This window comes from Sphaeramia orbicularis, chromosome 1 (genome assembly GCF_902148855.1).
Source record: "Sphaeramia orbicularis chromosome 1, fSphaOr1.1, whole genome shotgun sequence".
Lineage (NCBI taxonomy): Eukaryota > Metazoa > Chordata > Actinopteri > Kurtiformes > Apogonidae > Sphaeramia > Sphaeramia orbicularis.
In genome coordinates, this window is record NC_043957.1 from 53,966,061 (window position 1) to 53,983,358 (window position 17,298).

The window sequence follows — 17,298 nt, forward strand, 5'->3', positions numbered from 1 at the left end:
TAGTGGCACCAATTGGAGCTCCATGTGCAGGTCTAGAAAGGAGCTTCTCTGGTTTAAAAAGGCTCCAGTCTTACACCCACAACACAATGGGCCAAGGCCATCTAAGCAGCCCAGCTCAGCTGGACATTCAGAGGACACTGGTCAAGTCCCTGGAAAAGACGCCCACTTGGTACGATAAGGCCGCTGACCATTTTCTTATAAAGGAACGGAGGGCCGAATTTATGTTTAAATAACTTGACAATGTTTTTTGATGAAAGCCGACAATTAGCTTCCCCTCTCTGAAAGACGAGCTGCTGCCACTGACCTATATGTACCTATTTTGGATGTGAATTTTTTGTATGTAATGTTCCTGTACGGTAAATAGATATTAATAGTAAGAGGATCACAACAATTCTCATTTTGGTGTCTGATAAAACTGCTAAAAACCATAATTACAAATATTATTTTTCCCTCTTTAATGACCCTCAATCTTGCACACCTGACCTTCAAAAAACCAAAAACAAAACAATAACATAGATGACATGGATTACAAATTGCAAAATTAAGATGAAAATGAAAAATCATAAGCCACAGACTGAATGCAAAATAATTCAGGAGGTGTTTCCTGCATTTTTATCCTACTAGCGGCATTGTACCCATGATGCCATTGTACAATAGCATGAGAGGCTAAAATATCCCAACATACCTCACAACATTTGAATACGGACATGAAATTGTGCCTAGTAGATAGTCAGGTAATGTTTCTATTCATTTGGCGTGTTTGGCGGTGATCAGGCCTGTGAAGGCTGAGGAAAATCTGTACAAATGCCCTCCTGTGCTGCAACATCGACATTGATTGGACGGATGGACACAGAACATGCATTATATAGTAGGATTGTTGGTGCATCAACAGCCATAATCTGATCTGTGATTGCATCATTTAAAAGAACATAACTTTAGCAGGACAGAAGTGCTACTGACATGTCAGATGTTGAACTGACAAACACAATATGGGTCTGCTGAAGAACTTGGCTTTAATTTATTATCCTTTGATGGTCTATCTGGACATTGATGCTGTTCTTAAGTCATATTGATTGTCAAATACATTGCACTTCATCACTTCATAGCCCATATTTTATCACCCCCACAGTAAAGATAATAATATTAAAGCTGCTGTAGAGGAGTAATGATGCACCCTTTCCCCCAGGCTCAACCTACTTTCTCCTCTGCAAAGTCAACACTGTACACTCCATAGTCTTTATTATTTTAATGCTTATTAAGTATGCACTTAGCAGGTTTAAAAACATCAATATTAACAAACACTATTCTTCCAGTAATAACAATACTGTCCCTGTAATGATGAACAGGTATAAGATTATATTCTCCTTAGGGCTGTCAAAATTAATGCATTAGTGTGGATTAATCCATCATCATGATTAATATGATTAAAAATTTTAACGCAATCAACCCATCTACAGTGCAGACTGATTCTGAACATCTCTGGCAACACATTTCAGCCAGTTTGTCCAAGCAGAGTTAACGTGCATGCCCAAATGGGCAGTTGATTCGGTAGTGACAGGCAGCAGAACCAACCCATAAAGATGGAAGATGCTAAACAGCATGTTGGTCCTCTGGATGGAAATATGAGGAAAAAAAAAAAAACCCAAAAAACAAGACGGAACAGTCGACCGACATAAAGTATTACACCAGAGGTTCCCAACCTTTTTGGCCTCGTGACCCCATTCTAACGTCACAAGTTTCTGGTGAGCCCAGACATTCAAAATGGAGAAATTTTTTTGCTAAAATAATTTGTTTTTGATCATGTAATAGTTTGCTATACTATGTTGGAAATAAACGTTAATTTTAGATAACATTTAGTCTATATAATGTATATTATTATGGACGGAAGCAGAAAAGCCAGGTGTAGATTACTGCACAAAGTGAGAATTTTATTTTCCTTGGTCAGGATATGTACAGTCAGTCCAGCTTGGATTTACAAGGCTGACAATTAATACTGAACAAACAAGAACTCAAACTATGAATTATGAAAGAGCTGCAGCATCTGAAACCGACCACAATGAACATTTGAAAGATAAACAGTACCACAGTGCTTCAGTTTCAGCTTCACAGTTTGTCATGTCTGTTATGTGTTGGGATTGTCTCTCTCAACTCACCATATATTTTTTATTATTAAGTTTTGGGGTCTTTTTGGATTAATTACTAGAAATTCCAGGCGACCCCACACGGGGTCACAACCCCAAAGCATATACACACTCTGCAGGAGTTTTCTTTTCACCGAAGCACTTACAGCTTAAAATACCACATTAATGCAAATCATGTTAGTCAGGGATTTTGCTAGCACTACGGCTAACATGTCGCCCAACTTGTGACAAAAACATGAAGTGCATATATAGTCCCTTCTTTCTTGAGTCTGTTTGCTCATGCAGAATGAAACACAATTAATATAGATTAAAAATGAATGATATTTAATCACGGTAAATTGAAATTAATCCACAGCAACCCTGTGATTAATCTGATTAAAAACTTTAATCGTTTGACAGCACTAATTGTCCATTGTCTTCCAACTGCCTTTTAGACATTTCTATTTTTGTGAGCAGTTGGTAATCATACCAACACACAGTACAAATGCTCAAATATACAGTAACAGGCTGTGCTGCTGCACTGACATCGAAACCCACAGAAACTGGATGCTGATTGGGGGAAAAAACAAAAAAAACTAAACAAACACATCCATTCCTGCCTGTAATCTTACAAAAACAGACCATTCATGTGGCACAGAGGAGTATTGTCAGTTTTGTTTGACAATGTGGACGTTATGGCTGTGGAAGCCGTGAGAGAGGGTCAAAACCATTTTACTTTTCACTTATTTACACCATCACTTTTACATAACCAATAATTTAGGGCTGAGGAAACACAAAGCTTCAGGGATCCTCTCATAGGGACGGACGCATGACTGGGCTTTGTTTGTTCTTTTGTGCTAAAAACCCTGCAGTAAAAGCATAAGACACACACACATAGAAAGATACTGTATACATATTTTAAAAAGAATGCGTGACTCTTTTTTAACGCCCTTTAGTCAATTACTGTTGTTCACAGACAGCTTGTTTATTGCTCATCATTTATGTTGACACTGAAAACATACACCGGTAAATGTGAACATCATGCCTCAAACTCCAACACACGCACTAACAATGATAATGTCACAGACACAGGAGATCGCACTCCCAGACGCTGTTATTTGGAAAAAGACTACGTTGTGGTCTTTATTTACCTATGACATTTATTAATGCCTGACTGTGCTCCTTCCAAGCAGAATGGTACATTACACACAAGTCCATCTGTTCAGTAAAGGTTAGCGTTGTTCAAATATGGCTTTATTATTCCTGTTATGCACTGACTTATCTGTTCCTGTGATTTACTTGCTCATATTTTCTATAAAAAAAAAGCTACACATTTACAGCAAATTTAGATCTTCTTTATCACTTAAAACAAGATGACACATTGAACATACTATTTTGTATTTTACACCCATCTTTACTGATTATTTATTTGATTTGATCATGTTTTAATGCATGTTCTTAAATGGCTGTAAACCATAAAATGAGAAAAAAAAAGTCTTCTAATTTTTTATGAGATGAATGAGACTAAAATGCAAGGAAGATTAGTGGCATATTGATGATAAAAAAGATTTAGAAAATAATGTCATACTCAGTGGCGCCTGGTGAAATTATTTTTAGGTCAATTTTTGGATGCATTATGACCACATATCAACACTAGGAGACACCAAAGCAAATGTACCACTATTTTAAAATATTAATTTAAATCAAAATAAAAATACTCAGTATGTGCTTTCAGTCATTTATTTTTATATGTAAATTTTTCATCTATCCTTCAAACATTTTTCTATGACTCTATAGTTAAAGTCAGGCATGTCCCTAGTAAGTGTCTTTTCCATTTATAGTCTGGTCAATACAAGTAGAGCAGGGGTGAAGGTACAGAATAACGTTGCTGTTTCAGCTCCTGTCAGGCATTGAACCCCAGTCTCCCACACTGAAGTCAATAGTGTCGCCCACTGAGCTATCCAGCCACTAGTGGAAGTGGATATAGTGGGCATTCATCATTTTGTCTTGTAGCTCACAAGCCGAAAAAGTGTGTTCACCCCTGGTTTAGACGATCTTGTGATGTTGCATTTCTGAGGAAGGTCTTGATTCTTTTCTGGATATGACTTTTACCCCGGTGGGGGGTGCTTGGGTACAAACTTTTGTGCTCATGGCTGTCCTGTCAGAGGGTGTCTACTGCACATTTCAGACCAGAGTCTATCTGGTAAATGGAGAGCCTTAGGTGCAGATTTTTGCCCCAAACAGGAAACATGTCACTTGACTGCTCACTAAACTGGAAACATTTTTAAACTACACTTGAATGTAGATTACACACAGAACTCATGGGCTGTATCATCTCGTTTATTTAAATAATGTTTTTGTAAGTATTTTGTGATTCCTATCGTCTTCTTCATGATATGAGACAGGTGGGGCGCTCCCTGTTGATGAGCTCGCACTGGTCATAATATTACAAAGAAAATTCTGCAGTTCTTCAGAGTAAAAATTGGTATTTTTATAAGAAAAGATCACCAGCTCAGCTCTGGTGGAAGTTCGAATACATTTTCCAACTTACACTGAATCCAAAACACTGAGTATTTTGCTGTTTGTGGAACTTAAAGTACTATTTAATTACTATTTAATCCTTCATTTTCACTGCTCCTCATATTTCCTCTTCTTTATGAATTTCTTCTCCTGAAATTATGACTTCTGCCTGGAAATATTATGACATGTTTTTGCAAAATGTTGATTTTCATATTAATCATCTGCGTAGATCAGGTGAAAGACCAAAAAAAAAAAAAAAAAAAACCCTTTCTGTTTGACTATAAATGCTGATCTCTTAAAAGTTTGCTGAAGACCTAAGAGGGTGGAGGGTCTAATACAATTTGTTTCATGTTTTGTTTCAGGCAGCAGGGCAGAGAATGCAGAGGAGAGGCTGGTAAACTACCTGTTGGGTCCAGAACGCTACAATAAACTGATCAGACCAGCGGTCAATAAGAGTCAGCAGGTCACCATCTCCATACAGGTGTCTCTGTCACAACTCATTAGTGTGGTGAGTACACACACACACACACACACACACACACACACACACACACCTACACACACACACACACACCTACACACACACACACACACACACACACACACACACACACTACTGTATGAATGGGTATGAATGTTCGGTGGTGGTCGAAGGAGCCGTTTAGTGCAGATTAGCGGATATGCTTCCACCAGTCTGCCCCAGGGCAGCTGTGGATACACATGTAGTTTACCGCCACCAGTGTGTGAATGTGTGTGTATGAATAATGGACCAATAATGTAAAACACTGTGGATGTTATGAAAGGCGCTAGCAACAGAAATCCAATGTATTATTATTATTATTTTTATTGCAAAAAGGAGATGCTTGTTTCTTATTTTCTATACATTTCTAGTTTAAATCTGTTTGCGGCAGGGTCATCATGCATAAAGTAGGTCTGTGAAAAATAGCACAAACCTAAAAGTCACCTGTACTTGTCAACTTCAGTACACATCTCTTAAAGCTTCAAGGCATTCTCTGCAGATTGCTTTTAAGGAAACTGGGTCTTCATTTGCATGCAGGCTGTGTGTTTTATATTTGTATTTCACCGTACGTAGACCATACAAAAATAATCAACTCTATGCTGTTTTATTCTTCTTGGTATTATATATTAGTTAAGACTTGCTGATGTGTTCTAGTGGTTTTAAATCCTCAAGCTGCTTGCCATAAGCAAAGATAACAGGTAGGCTACAGACAGAGGTGGTTCTATAAGAACACTAACTGTACAGTCCCACTTGTTTCATTTATAGTCTCCTGCTGCAGCTAAACACAAGTTTTATGACTCACCTCATGTGATATCACTTGAGGCAATTTATGAGCTCCTTCTGGAGCCAATTAAAGGCTTTTACAGCCTTTTATTATTATCAGTACTCTTTGAGATCTGCAAACACACTTTGATGTGTTAAATAAGTGCAGATCTCCATTGTTGAGAGCCCTCTAATGTAATAAATTGGATTTGTCAATTTTCGAAAATGACTGTAACCAAGGAGTACAATTACTTTATGTTGAGGTCCAGTGTATTAAATTTAGGGGGATTCAAGAGGATATAATGGCAGAAATGAAGTGTGACACCCCTAATTATGTTTTTAATATATATTCACATGAAAGTAAGAACTGCTGTGTTTCTGTTACCTTCACTACTTATTTTATAGTAGCTCACAGTATCAGTTCACCCTTTTTTTTTTTCCAGATCTCATTCCAATTGATTTTTATTTTTAATGCAACATGTAAAAGGATAAATTAAACATACTGCACAGTCTTTACCAACATACAGTCAAAAAGTCTAAAGAAATACATCTTCCATTGGAAAAGTGTTATCTTCACACTGAATGTGAAGAAATGTGTAGTATATCTGGCAAAAATGTTTTTGTAAGAAGTGCATTTTTTGGGTGTGCTTTGGCACTGATGTTGACCCTTGATAGAACTTCTATATTTACCTTTAGAAACTAGTATATTAAGGTGGTTATGTTAAACATAATTTGTTTCTGCTTGTTGGCAGCTTCCATAGTTCTCAACAATTAATTTTGTGCTTTTTGTGACTTCCTGATGAGTGACCAGTGACGACATGTTGGCTATTCTTTGTCAAAGGTCATGGTTTGTAATGGGAAAAACTTAAGTTTAAGAAATATCTCAGTCAAAATTCATCTGATTTGATTCTGAGGGCGGCTGTGGCTCAGCTGGTAGAGCTTGTCGTCCAGTGACCAAGGGGTTGGCAGCTGGCTGGCAGTGCCTTGCATGGCAGCAGCCGCTCATTGGTGTATGAGTGTGTGTGTGTGTGTGTGTGTGTGTGTGTGTGTGTGTGTGTGTGTGTGTGAGAGAGAGAATGGGTGAATGTGAGGCTTTGCAAAGTGCTTTGGGCACCATGAAGGTATGGAAAAGTGCTATATAAGCACAGTTCATTTCATTTACCTCATAAATGTACTGTATAGAGTCAAGATTGACTATTGTAACCTTTAACACTCAAGGGTCAAAGGTCACAGCAGACAATAAGGAAGTCAGTGTGATATTTGGGGGTGGTTTGTTGTGGGGAATGTAACTGCTTTTATGGGGGTTTGTGCTTTCTGAGTTGTTCGATAAATTTAATAATTATCATTTGCAGGGCCAGATTAACACGTCATTGTACCCTGGGCAACAATATTCAAGGGCCCTATCATCACAACCCCAGAATCCCTATAATCTGGCAAAATACAGAATAAATTCCAGGAATATATGTAAATATACCCCATACTTCAATATCTAACTATCATCAAATGCATTTTGATGTACAAATGTGTAAATGCTCGTAGAACTATAAGTGCACCACTATAGCCTCTTGTCAAGGCCACTCACTTGCATATGATGATATGAAAACAAAACACATTAGCATCAGTATAATCTAAAATTGATCCGCTACATTAGAAAGAGAGGGAAGTGTCCTCCATTTTCACAAAAAATAAATAAGAAACCATTTCCAAAGTATCCAGTATTTATTTAAGAACACTTTTTGCGGACAGTTTCATTTATAAGCAAAAGATAACCAGACATTTTTGTTATGCCCGAGCTACCCAGGGCCCTTCAGAGGTCGCGGGCCCCCGGGCAATTGCCCAGTTGCCCATATGGTTAATCCGGGCTTGATCATTTGTATATATGAGAAAATGCTGTAAAAATGTCTCAGTGTCTCAACAAGTCGACTGTTGTTTCCTTTCAGAATGAAAGAGAACAGATAATGACGACCAACTTGTGGCTGTTTCAGGTGCAGTATCACTCACTATTCAGCTGTTTGAATATGTTGCATGAGTTTATGATAATTGTTTCTCTCATTTTTTATCTGTACACAGGAATGGAATGATTACAGGCTCAGATGGGACCCTGATAAGTATGAAGGCATTAAGAAACTGAGAATACCATCTAAACACATCTGGCTTCCTGATATAGTACTCTATAACAAGTAAGAATAAAACAAGTCCAAACATTCACAGCCTGTTTTTGTGCCAGTGTTTATATGTAGAGTCACAGTACATCATCCACCACCATTAATGTTTTCTAACAGTTCTATTTATATTAAAAGTGGAAAATCTATGACGAAAGGAAGGATTTTTGACTAAACATGTTATTCTCAATTCTCATTTAATTTCCCCCTTTTTTTTCTTTGCTGTGATGATCAGTGATAGATATTTTAGCTTTACTATCACTTTGCCCAGTTGAATAGGGTTTTCTAAATATTATCATTGTAGTTCAGGACTCAAAGGGCTTAATGATGAAGCTGACTTCACATGAATCTAATTTACGGTTGTAATTGTGAGGTGGTGGAAGAGTTGGTTAATTGTGGCCTGGTTCTGTGTTTGGCTGTGCTTGATGTGGTTCTTTCACTTTGAATTCAGGCTTTTTTTTTTAATCAATTGTGTCCCCAAAATAGTGCTGACGGTGTGTACGAAGTTTCCTTCTATTGTAACGCTGTCGTCTCCAACACTGGTGACATCTTCTGGCTTCCTCCAGCCATCTACAAGTCGGCCTGTGCCATCGAGGTGCAGAACTTCCCTTTCGACCAGCAGAACTGCACACTCAAATTCCGCTCCTGGACCTATGACCACACAGAGGTGGATCTGATCCTCACCAGTGACTTTGCCAGCCGTGATGACTTCACACCAAGTGGAGAGTGGGACATTGTCTCACTTCCTGCGCGCAAAAATGAAGATCCCAATGACATCACGTACTTGGACATTACCTATGACTTTGTGATCAAGAGGAAGCCTCTGTTTTATACCATCAATCTGATCATCCCGTGTGTGCTGATTACTTCTCTGGCTATCCTCGTGTTCTACCTGCCATCAGACTGCGGCGAGAAAATGACGCTATGCATCTCAGTTCTGCTGGCACTCACTGTGTTCCTCCTGCTTATATCAAAGATAGTGCCACCCACCTCCTTGGCTGTGCCACTCATAGGTCTGTCATATTTATTTTTGTTCATAGACTTGAGAAAACGTAGCCTGGGTGCTGGACTTATCTGCCCGAGAGTAAATGTTTCATTTGCTCTGGCAGATCAGTCTAGTGCTGCTTCAAACTGACTGCCAGTCATTGCAGGTCCTGCTGAGCCAATCAGAACTGTGTCTCTGACAGTGCAGGTCTGACAATAGATAGATAGATAGATAGATAGATAGATAGATAGATAGATAGATAGATAGATAGATAGATAGATAGATAGATAGATAGATAGATAGATAGATAGATAGATAGATAGATAGATAGATAGATAGATAGATAGATACAGGGGTTGGACAAAATAATGGAAAGACCTTAAAAAATCAACAAAATATAATTTAATATGGTGTAGGTCCGCCTTTTGCAGCAATTACAGCCTCAATTCTCCGAGGTATTGATTCATACAACTTGTGAATTGTTTCCAAAGGAATTTTAAGCCATTCTTCAGTTAGAATACCCTCCAACTCTTTTAGAGACGATGGCGGTGGAAATCGACGTCTTACTTGAATCTCTAAAACTGACCATAAATGCTCAATAATGTTGAGGTCTGGGGACTGTGCCGGCCATACGAGATGCTCAACTTCATTAGAATGTTCCTCATGCCATTCTTTAACAATTCTAGCTGTATGGATTGGGGCATTATCATCTTGAGGTGAAGGTGTTTCCATTATTTTGTCCAACCCCTGTAGATAGATAGATAGATAGATAGATAGATAGATAGATAGATAGATAGATAGATAGATAGATAGATAGATAGATAGATAGATAGATAGATAGATAGATAGATAGATAGATAGATAGATAGATTTACTTTATTAATCCCCAAGGGGAAATTCAAAGTACGATCACTGCTCCACAGAAACAGTCATACCACATCAACAATAAATAAATAAATACAGAGTATAAGTAGCCAAGAATAAGTTAGATTAAAAAGAAAGTAGAATTGTGATATGATGATGGGATGTCACCTGCAGCTGAGTTTTGGCTTTTGAGCCTTCTAGTTCTATCTTAGGAAAAGTTACACACAGTTCTCAAATGAAGTTATTCTTAGTTAACTGATCGAGAACAATTGTCATCAATGAACAGCAGACCTGCACCTGACTGACCTGTATCCATCATGTGCAGCTGTGTAATGGTTTTTAACAGTCTCTCATGATGCACTTTCATTTCATTCTGTTGTTGTCTGGCTCACTGGCACAATAAGGGTGACTGTTTACATTTTACAATGGCAGGATTGTCATTCTCCTCCCATCCAATATCTGTGTGGGATTTCTTTGGAAGTCCTTCTTGCAAAGTCAAACAGTCCCCTGAAAATGGCAAATTTGGATAAAGGCACACATCTTTTTATGGTGTTTTCTTTTGTAGGGATTTTATTCATTTCAATAACAAGATGGGCACACATGTTCCACCATTACAACTTCTCTCCTGAAACTATACTGTGGATTCACTGTTGCAGCATCATATGCTCAATATGGCCAAGGAACTAGCAAAACAAATGAAAGGACTATAGTGGAGGATGCCAGACAACAATGACACAGAATTAATGAAGTGTGGAGATAGGTTTGGCTGTACCAGACAAATTCTGTTGTATTTAATGTCTCCAAAATGATCACTGACATTCATGTCATTTTATTTTGTGATTGCCAGATAACCAAATGTATAAAAAAGAAGCAAATCTGATTGAGAACTGTCAACAGCAAAAGTCAAGCCACTAAATTCTATGATTGGGTCTGTTGAGTCCACTGTCCATTCTCCGCCTCTTAACACATGAGTGCTTTAAAAGGGTCATATTTTGCTAAACCCACATTAATAAGTCTTTGGTACATTTATGTGTGTATCTGGACCCTAATAGTTCCAAAAATTTGAATTTGAACCCTCCAGGTGCTGCAAAGCTAACTTTATATTCATTTTGGCAAAAATCAAGTGGATTTTTACAACCTGTTTTAATTCCTGCTTAATTCCATACATTTTATTACTAGTTATGTCACAACATTTACACATATAAGGTCAAGACTTCCAAAGAATATTTCTCTGAGTACGCCATAATTGTTGTAGTAAAAACTGAAAATATGTCCAAACTTCGAGCTGATTACCTAAAATGTTCAGTTGTTGGTTGAACAGGACAGAGCAGCACAGCCACAAACCTTGAGGGGGTGGGGCCTGAAGTGGCTCATGTGCATTTAAAGGGCCAGCGCTCAAAATGACCTTTCTGGTGTCATTACTCAGAAATAGGGTTGAAGATGGACCTGTGGAGTTGAATTAATGAATTCAGACCCAAGCAAAATAGTTTGTGTAGACCACAGAGAAATGTTTTAAAATACATAATTCCATTTTTTAAAAAAGCAAAATATCACTCATTTAATTTATTTACTTGACAGACAGCCTTGTATTATGTATTTCTTTATGGATTCTTCCTCCTCTTCTTTTTTAGGTAAATACTTGATGTTCACCATGGTGCTCGTCACATTCTCCATTGTGAGCACAGTCTGTGTCCTCAACGTGCACCACCGCTCACCGTCCACCCACTACATGCCAGACTGGGTCAAACGCCTATTCCTAGTCCGCCTCCCCACCTTCCTCCTCATGAGGCGCCCAGGTTCATCCAACGTCCGCGATAAGCTCCGTCGGAAGTATGCCAGTAAGACTGCCACTGGTAAAATAAACTCCCAGTACTCCAACATCAGACTCGGTGGAATAAGAACGGACACTGACTCCTTCTACGTGAACGAGGACTTAGTCCACAAATTTTGCTGGAAGGGGACTGACATTCCTGATGGGGGTGGTGGGTTTTCAGACTTCCGAAGGCCTCTAGCTTCTCAGTGGGATGCAGATCTGGAGGAGGCAGTAGATGGAGTGAGATACATTGCTGAACACATGAAGACAGAAGACGACGATGAAGGGGTGAGATGAAAAAAGCAGCGCAATGACGATCAGACTAAGACGGAATCAATGAAATGAAAGGAAGGGAGATTATATGTATAAATGCAGGAATGGAATGGGATCAGAAAAGACCCTTCAAAGCTGATTATGGAGATGGATGATAGCACATATTCAGGGGGAGGAATGAGGAGATTTATGTAAGAAAAAGGTTACCAGGGCAAGATGAGAAATAGAAGATGCTGTGTAATGCTCACAAATTCTTTTTTGTCCCTTTGTGACATTATTCTAAACTGTTAATCATTTTCCTATCTTGCCATATATCAAATACTGTCAGAAAACACTGGATACTCACATAAATATAAAATGGCACGACTTAACAATAGGGTAACTTTTATGACACATTTATAAATGGTTTATATTTAGGTTAATTACTTTGTAAGCATAGAGTGTATGTAAATAGTGGACAGTTCCTCCTTGACGTCACTCACTAGTTTGTGAATTGCAAATATGATGCCTTAAGATTTGCAACATGGCCACTGGCATGTTGATTTTATGGAGCTGTTGAGTGATAGATGAAACCAGAACTGACTGAAAACACTTAACACAGCCAGTAATAGTGCAATAATAAAAGTCATTAAGTCATTTCAGAGACTTAATAAATGTGTTTGATAACAGCAATGTCAAAAATGTGAAAAGAATAAACACTAATAAGTCCTGCCTGAGCTCATTAACAGACTACCTAACAGACCATACGATTCAATACGAATTAATGCTAACCTCGGCTAATGCAGCTAATTTACGGTGGCTGTTTTAATTACATAATAGTAAACTTCATGACATAATCCTCTGACGGCCTTGTAAGTGTAACTCCTTAAACAAAACTACGGCAGAGCTGCCCCCACTCCGACCCCCCCCCATCTTATGAAGTATTCACCCCCCCACACTCACCCATGTCCGTGCACTTCCTGTCTACCTCACAGTTTCATTCTGCCAGCAGGCCTGGGTATTAATAGTGTAGGGGAGACTGGGGACAGTTGTAACACGGGTCAGTTGTAACTCTTGCAATTGCTCCAATCAGGAACAACTTAGGACTCATCTAATTCACTCTGCACATGCTCAGTTTAGTCCTTAGTCTACATGGGAAGTTGTAGTGCCGTGAGGCAGACACATCAAAATTTGTGAGTGAAAACATAATTTTGTGGTCAGTAATATTTTTTTGCTCTAATTATTTTTGTGATTGCACAGTTTGCATTTGAAAGTTGTGTAAATTATATTTGTGAGATAAACACAGATTTATGCAACTGTTTATCCACCTGTCCACAATTATCTAATATAACATTATTATATCCTGTGTAGATCAGTGTTCTTATTTCATATATCGGCCAATATATCAGTTGTCAGCCAATATCGGATATCGGCCGATATATTGGATATCATATTTGTTTCACCCCCAATATCGGTATCGGCATCAGCCCCAAAAATCCCATATCGGTCGGGCTCTACTAAAAACCAGAATAAAGGTCCATGACTGTTAATACTACTACTACAAATACAAGTACTAACAGGGGATATACTACTACTACAACAGTTAGTACAAATAATAGAAACCTCTTCCATCTATGGAACCATATGATAAACGCTATCACAACTATATAGATAAATGAGTGATGACGATGAAGGCAGCATGAAATACATCCCCTCACTTCATAAATATTACATACAAGTTTTGCAGCTGTAATTGCTCATGGCAGATATTTGATCAAGCTGCCTTTCTTCCTATTTGTTTCCCAGTACTTCAATATATAAAATATAAATATAATCCAATATGTATTTGATGTAGAACCTGCAGAGACATAGCAGCAGTTAATAAAACAACACCTTTGAACAATAATCCTCCGTCTCAGGGGAAAATACTACAGTTTGACAGACGCAAAAGCCTTTCTAAAACTCATGTCTTTTTCACAAGAGAGGTAGAACACAGACTGTTTACTGTCGCCTCTGTTATGTCTTAACACCCTATATTAAGTAAAACTTTCTTTGGTTTTGTTCCAGATTATAGAAGATTGGAAGTATGTAGCTATGGTGATAGATCGTCTGTTCCTGTGGATCTTCATCCTGGTGTGTGTGGTGGGAACACTGGGACTCTTCATGCAGCCACTCTTTCAAAGCTATAACACACCCACTGCAGATGACACAGAGTGAGTAACATGCATACTTTGAAGCACGTACCGAAACACTTTAACACACGTCTCAGCAAGTGTCATTTATTAAAAAAAACAAAAAAAAACCAGTAGTATTGTTTTTTCTATGGCTAATACAAGAATACTCAGTTTTAGCAAAAATGTAAGATAGATAGATAGATAGATAGATAGATAGATAGATAGATACTTGAAAAACTACTTTAAAAACCACTAAAGCACAGTAACAAAGTACATTATACATGTACTTTGTTACCTCCTTCTTCTGGGAGTAGACATTTTTCACAACAGACATTTTGGCTCGTTTCAGCAAGGAAAATACATGTGATCCTAATAATAACTAGAAAAGCACTCGGAAAGCACTCGAACTTTTTGAGTTATCTTGCTAACAGACAAACAGACAAACCTCAATGAAAACATAACCTCCACCATTCCTTGGTGGAGGTAATAATAATACCTAGAAAAGCACTCGTAGAGCGCAGACCTCCGCCAAGGCAGATCAGCCCCCCGGCCCCCAATCACCATCAAAACGTAATCATTTCTTGTCCCAGTATCAACATTTCCTGAAAATTTCACCCAAATCCATCCATAACTTTTTGAGTTATCTTGCTAACAGACAGACAGACAAACTCCGATGGAAGTATAACCTCTGCTATTCCTTGGTGGAGGTAACAATAATAATAATGAAGATGGATGTGTTCCATTTAAGTGTCCCAGAAAGCCATGCCAGTGAGCCATCAAACCGAAACCCTGGGGCTGATGCACCTAAAAATGGAATGCAGCCATTGTGAATAATGTAGTTACACCAGTGTGTTTTCTGCTATGAGGAGTCAAACTATGAAAAAAGCGCACTCCTATACTGTCTTTGATTACATTTTTCTCTTAATAGGTACGGGGACTTCTAGGATTTATGTGAAGAAAATTGTGAAAAAGGCATCTGTCGTGGAAACTGTAACTAAGGAGTTACCAGGGTCCTGGCACGGACTGGTCTGGTTGGTTGGATCTGATACATAACCAGCCAAGAACTCCACCCAGTGTCTCCATCAGTGGACTCAAAGACCAAATTGTCCGGTAACACTCACACCATCTTATTAGTTGTTGTTTTTTTATAATGGACAATGCATTGATTCACTTGAAAGGATTCTACCATCACCATTGGCATGAAAACCTTTTTGAAAACTGGTTAGTAAATAATGTTATAATGGTGCTAATGTAGTTCTGGAGCACAGTGTAATGAACAATCACAAAATATGCACACAAAAACTGGTCTTTGGTTGTGTTTGTGTCATTTTTGGCTGACTGTGCTGCCGAATAAACTGTTGGAGCTCTTTGCTACGAAGGAACAATTGTATTTTACAGCTCTAAAGTGAAATACGAAGTCTTCTTTTCTGCAGTCCAACTGATGTGCAAAATAATGCTGTACCTACAAAGACATTAGAACATCTTCCAGTCCTCATGTGGCACTCTGCAATGGACCATACATGTACTTTCTCTTTCCTCTCCACTTCTTAAATGAAGCTGTAACAAAGATCCACCTTGTCTCTTCATAAAAATATTAATGCACCATCTCCTGCTTTCTTTCTCTTCTTGTTGTAGTCTGTTCTGCTTCAGAGATTTCCACCGTCCAAGCAGCATTGTAATCATTAATGCACTGTCTATTTTTTTTTTTTTTTAAGTGTCCTCCCTTTGCTTTTGGTTTGTGTCTTTTCTTGTACTTGTTCTTGTAGTTTTCTCGGTGCCATCACATAGCCTGTAAGACACCACCCAAATAAGACTCAGAAAAATGCTACTTGAATAGAAGGCAGCACTGGTCCAGACCAGCCTCTGTCAGACCGACCTCTGAACCCAGAGAAATCCACAATGCTTCTGGACATGACTGACATGAGGCTTCCTTAAAAATCTGAGCAGGCATTTGTGCCTTTAACTCTGAACTGCAGTGTTTGACACAAGTTTTTCAGAATAATCCTGAACCCATGTGATTCTATCAACTCTAGTGTGTTTGAGGGATTCAAACAAAAGTTCTCGATCTTTTTCTGTCAGGCCCCCCTATGGAGGACGAAAAATCTCCAGGCCTCTCTCAACCCCAACGGCATTGTAACAGTGGTGCAATTATAACTTTTATTGAAAGAAACATTAATATTGTAACAATACTTTTTGCTTGTCCTTGAATCCTTTGTTGTGCAAATTAAAAATAACTTAGATTTTTGCTTGAACAATACAAATAAACCTAACCCGACTTCTCCCTGAGACAATATTTTTCCAAATAAAAATAGGAAATTTGTAATTATTTTACAACTATGACAATAAAGTTCCTTTTTTTTTTTTTAGAACAAACAAATTTTTGGTAACAAAGATGAACATTTTAACAATATCAGTGGCTGCAATGAGCCCGTTTCCATTGCACATCTCAGAACATTTAAATGCAAACTGTACAAACTGTGCATAAAACAGAAACATTGCACATTTTTCTTTTCCAGTCCAATCCTTGTCCATTCTCCAAACCTAAACTCTTTGTCTAATCTAGTGACAGATCACCATGGCAGTAGATTTGTTTGTTGTACGTCCCTAAAATGAGTCCAGGGTGCTCCATCACTAAAACATTAGTTCCACCTGCTACATGTTCTAACCTGAAAGAAAAAAACACCCTGGAGTGATCCCATGCACCTCCTGGCAAGCCGTCCCCCCCCCCCCGGTTTGAGAAACACTGGATTAGAGATGAGATTGTTAAACTATGTGCGCTGAAATCAGTCAGATTCCTTAAATTCTGTTCTGCAGTGAAGAGGATGAAATATCCAAAGCTCTTCCTGTTGTTCTTTGAAGGACCTTTTCACTAATTTTTTCATGCATTTGATGACAAACTGGTGATCCTCGACTAGTCTTTTCTCTTAAATGACAAGACTTTTCCTTGATGCTGCTGTTGTGCCAACTGATGATTGTAATCACCCATTTACATAACTTGTTTCAAATCGCAGTATTATTTATTTACTTTAACACAATATTAGCCCTTAACTGCCACAGTGTATTACAACTTTAACATGAATATGTTGCAGCTTGTACATGATAATGGAACTATATTTACAAATGAAC

General features: G+C 38.3%; 1 protein-coding gene across 2 annotated transcripts in view; it reads left to right on the top strand.

The window, feature by feature from the left end:
- The window catches only part of LOC115424714 (neuronal acetylcholine receptor subunit beta-2-like), a 31,668-nt gene extending 15,665 nt beyond the window's left edge, over positions 1–16,003 (top strand). For both annotated transcript variants that reach the window (XM_030142127.1, XM_030142120.1), the window contains 7 exons: positions 5,003–5,148; positions 7,863–7,907; positions 7,993–8,102; positions 8,571–9,097; positions 11,565–12,034; positions 14,066–14,211; positions 15,101–16,003. In XM_030142127.1, the coding sequence (XP_029997987.1) occupies positions 5,003–5,148; positions 7,863–7,907; positions 7,993–8,102; positions 8,571–9,097; positions 11,565–12,034; positions 14,066–14,211; positions 15,101–15,116 (1,460 nt within the window). In that variant the 3' untranslated portion in view covers positions 15,117–16,003. The remainder of the gene's footprint in view (positions 1–5,002; positions 5,149–7,862; positions 7,908–7,992; positions 8,103–8,570; positions 9,098–11,564; positions 12,035–14,065; positions 14,212–15,100) is intronic.
- Positions 16,004–17,298: the final 1,295 nt, after the last annotated feature.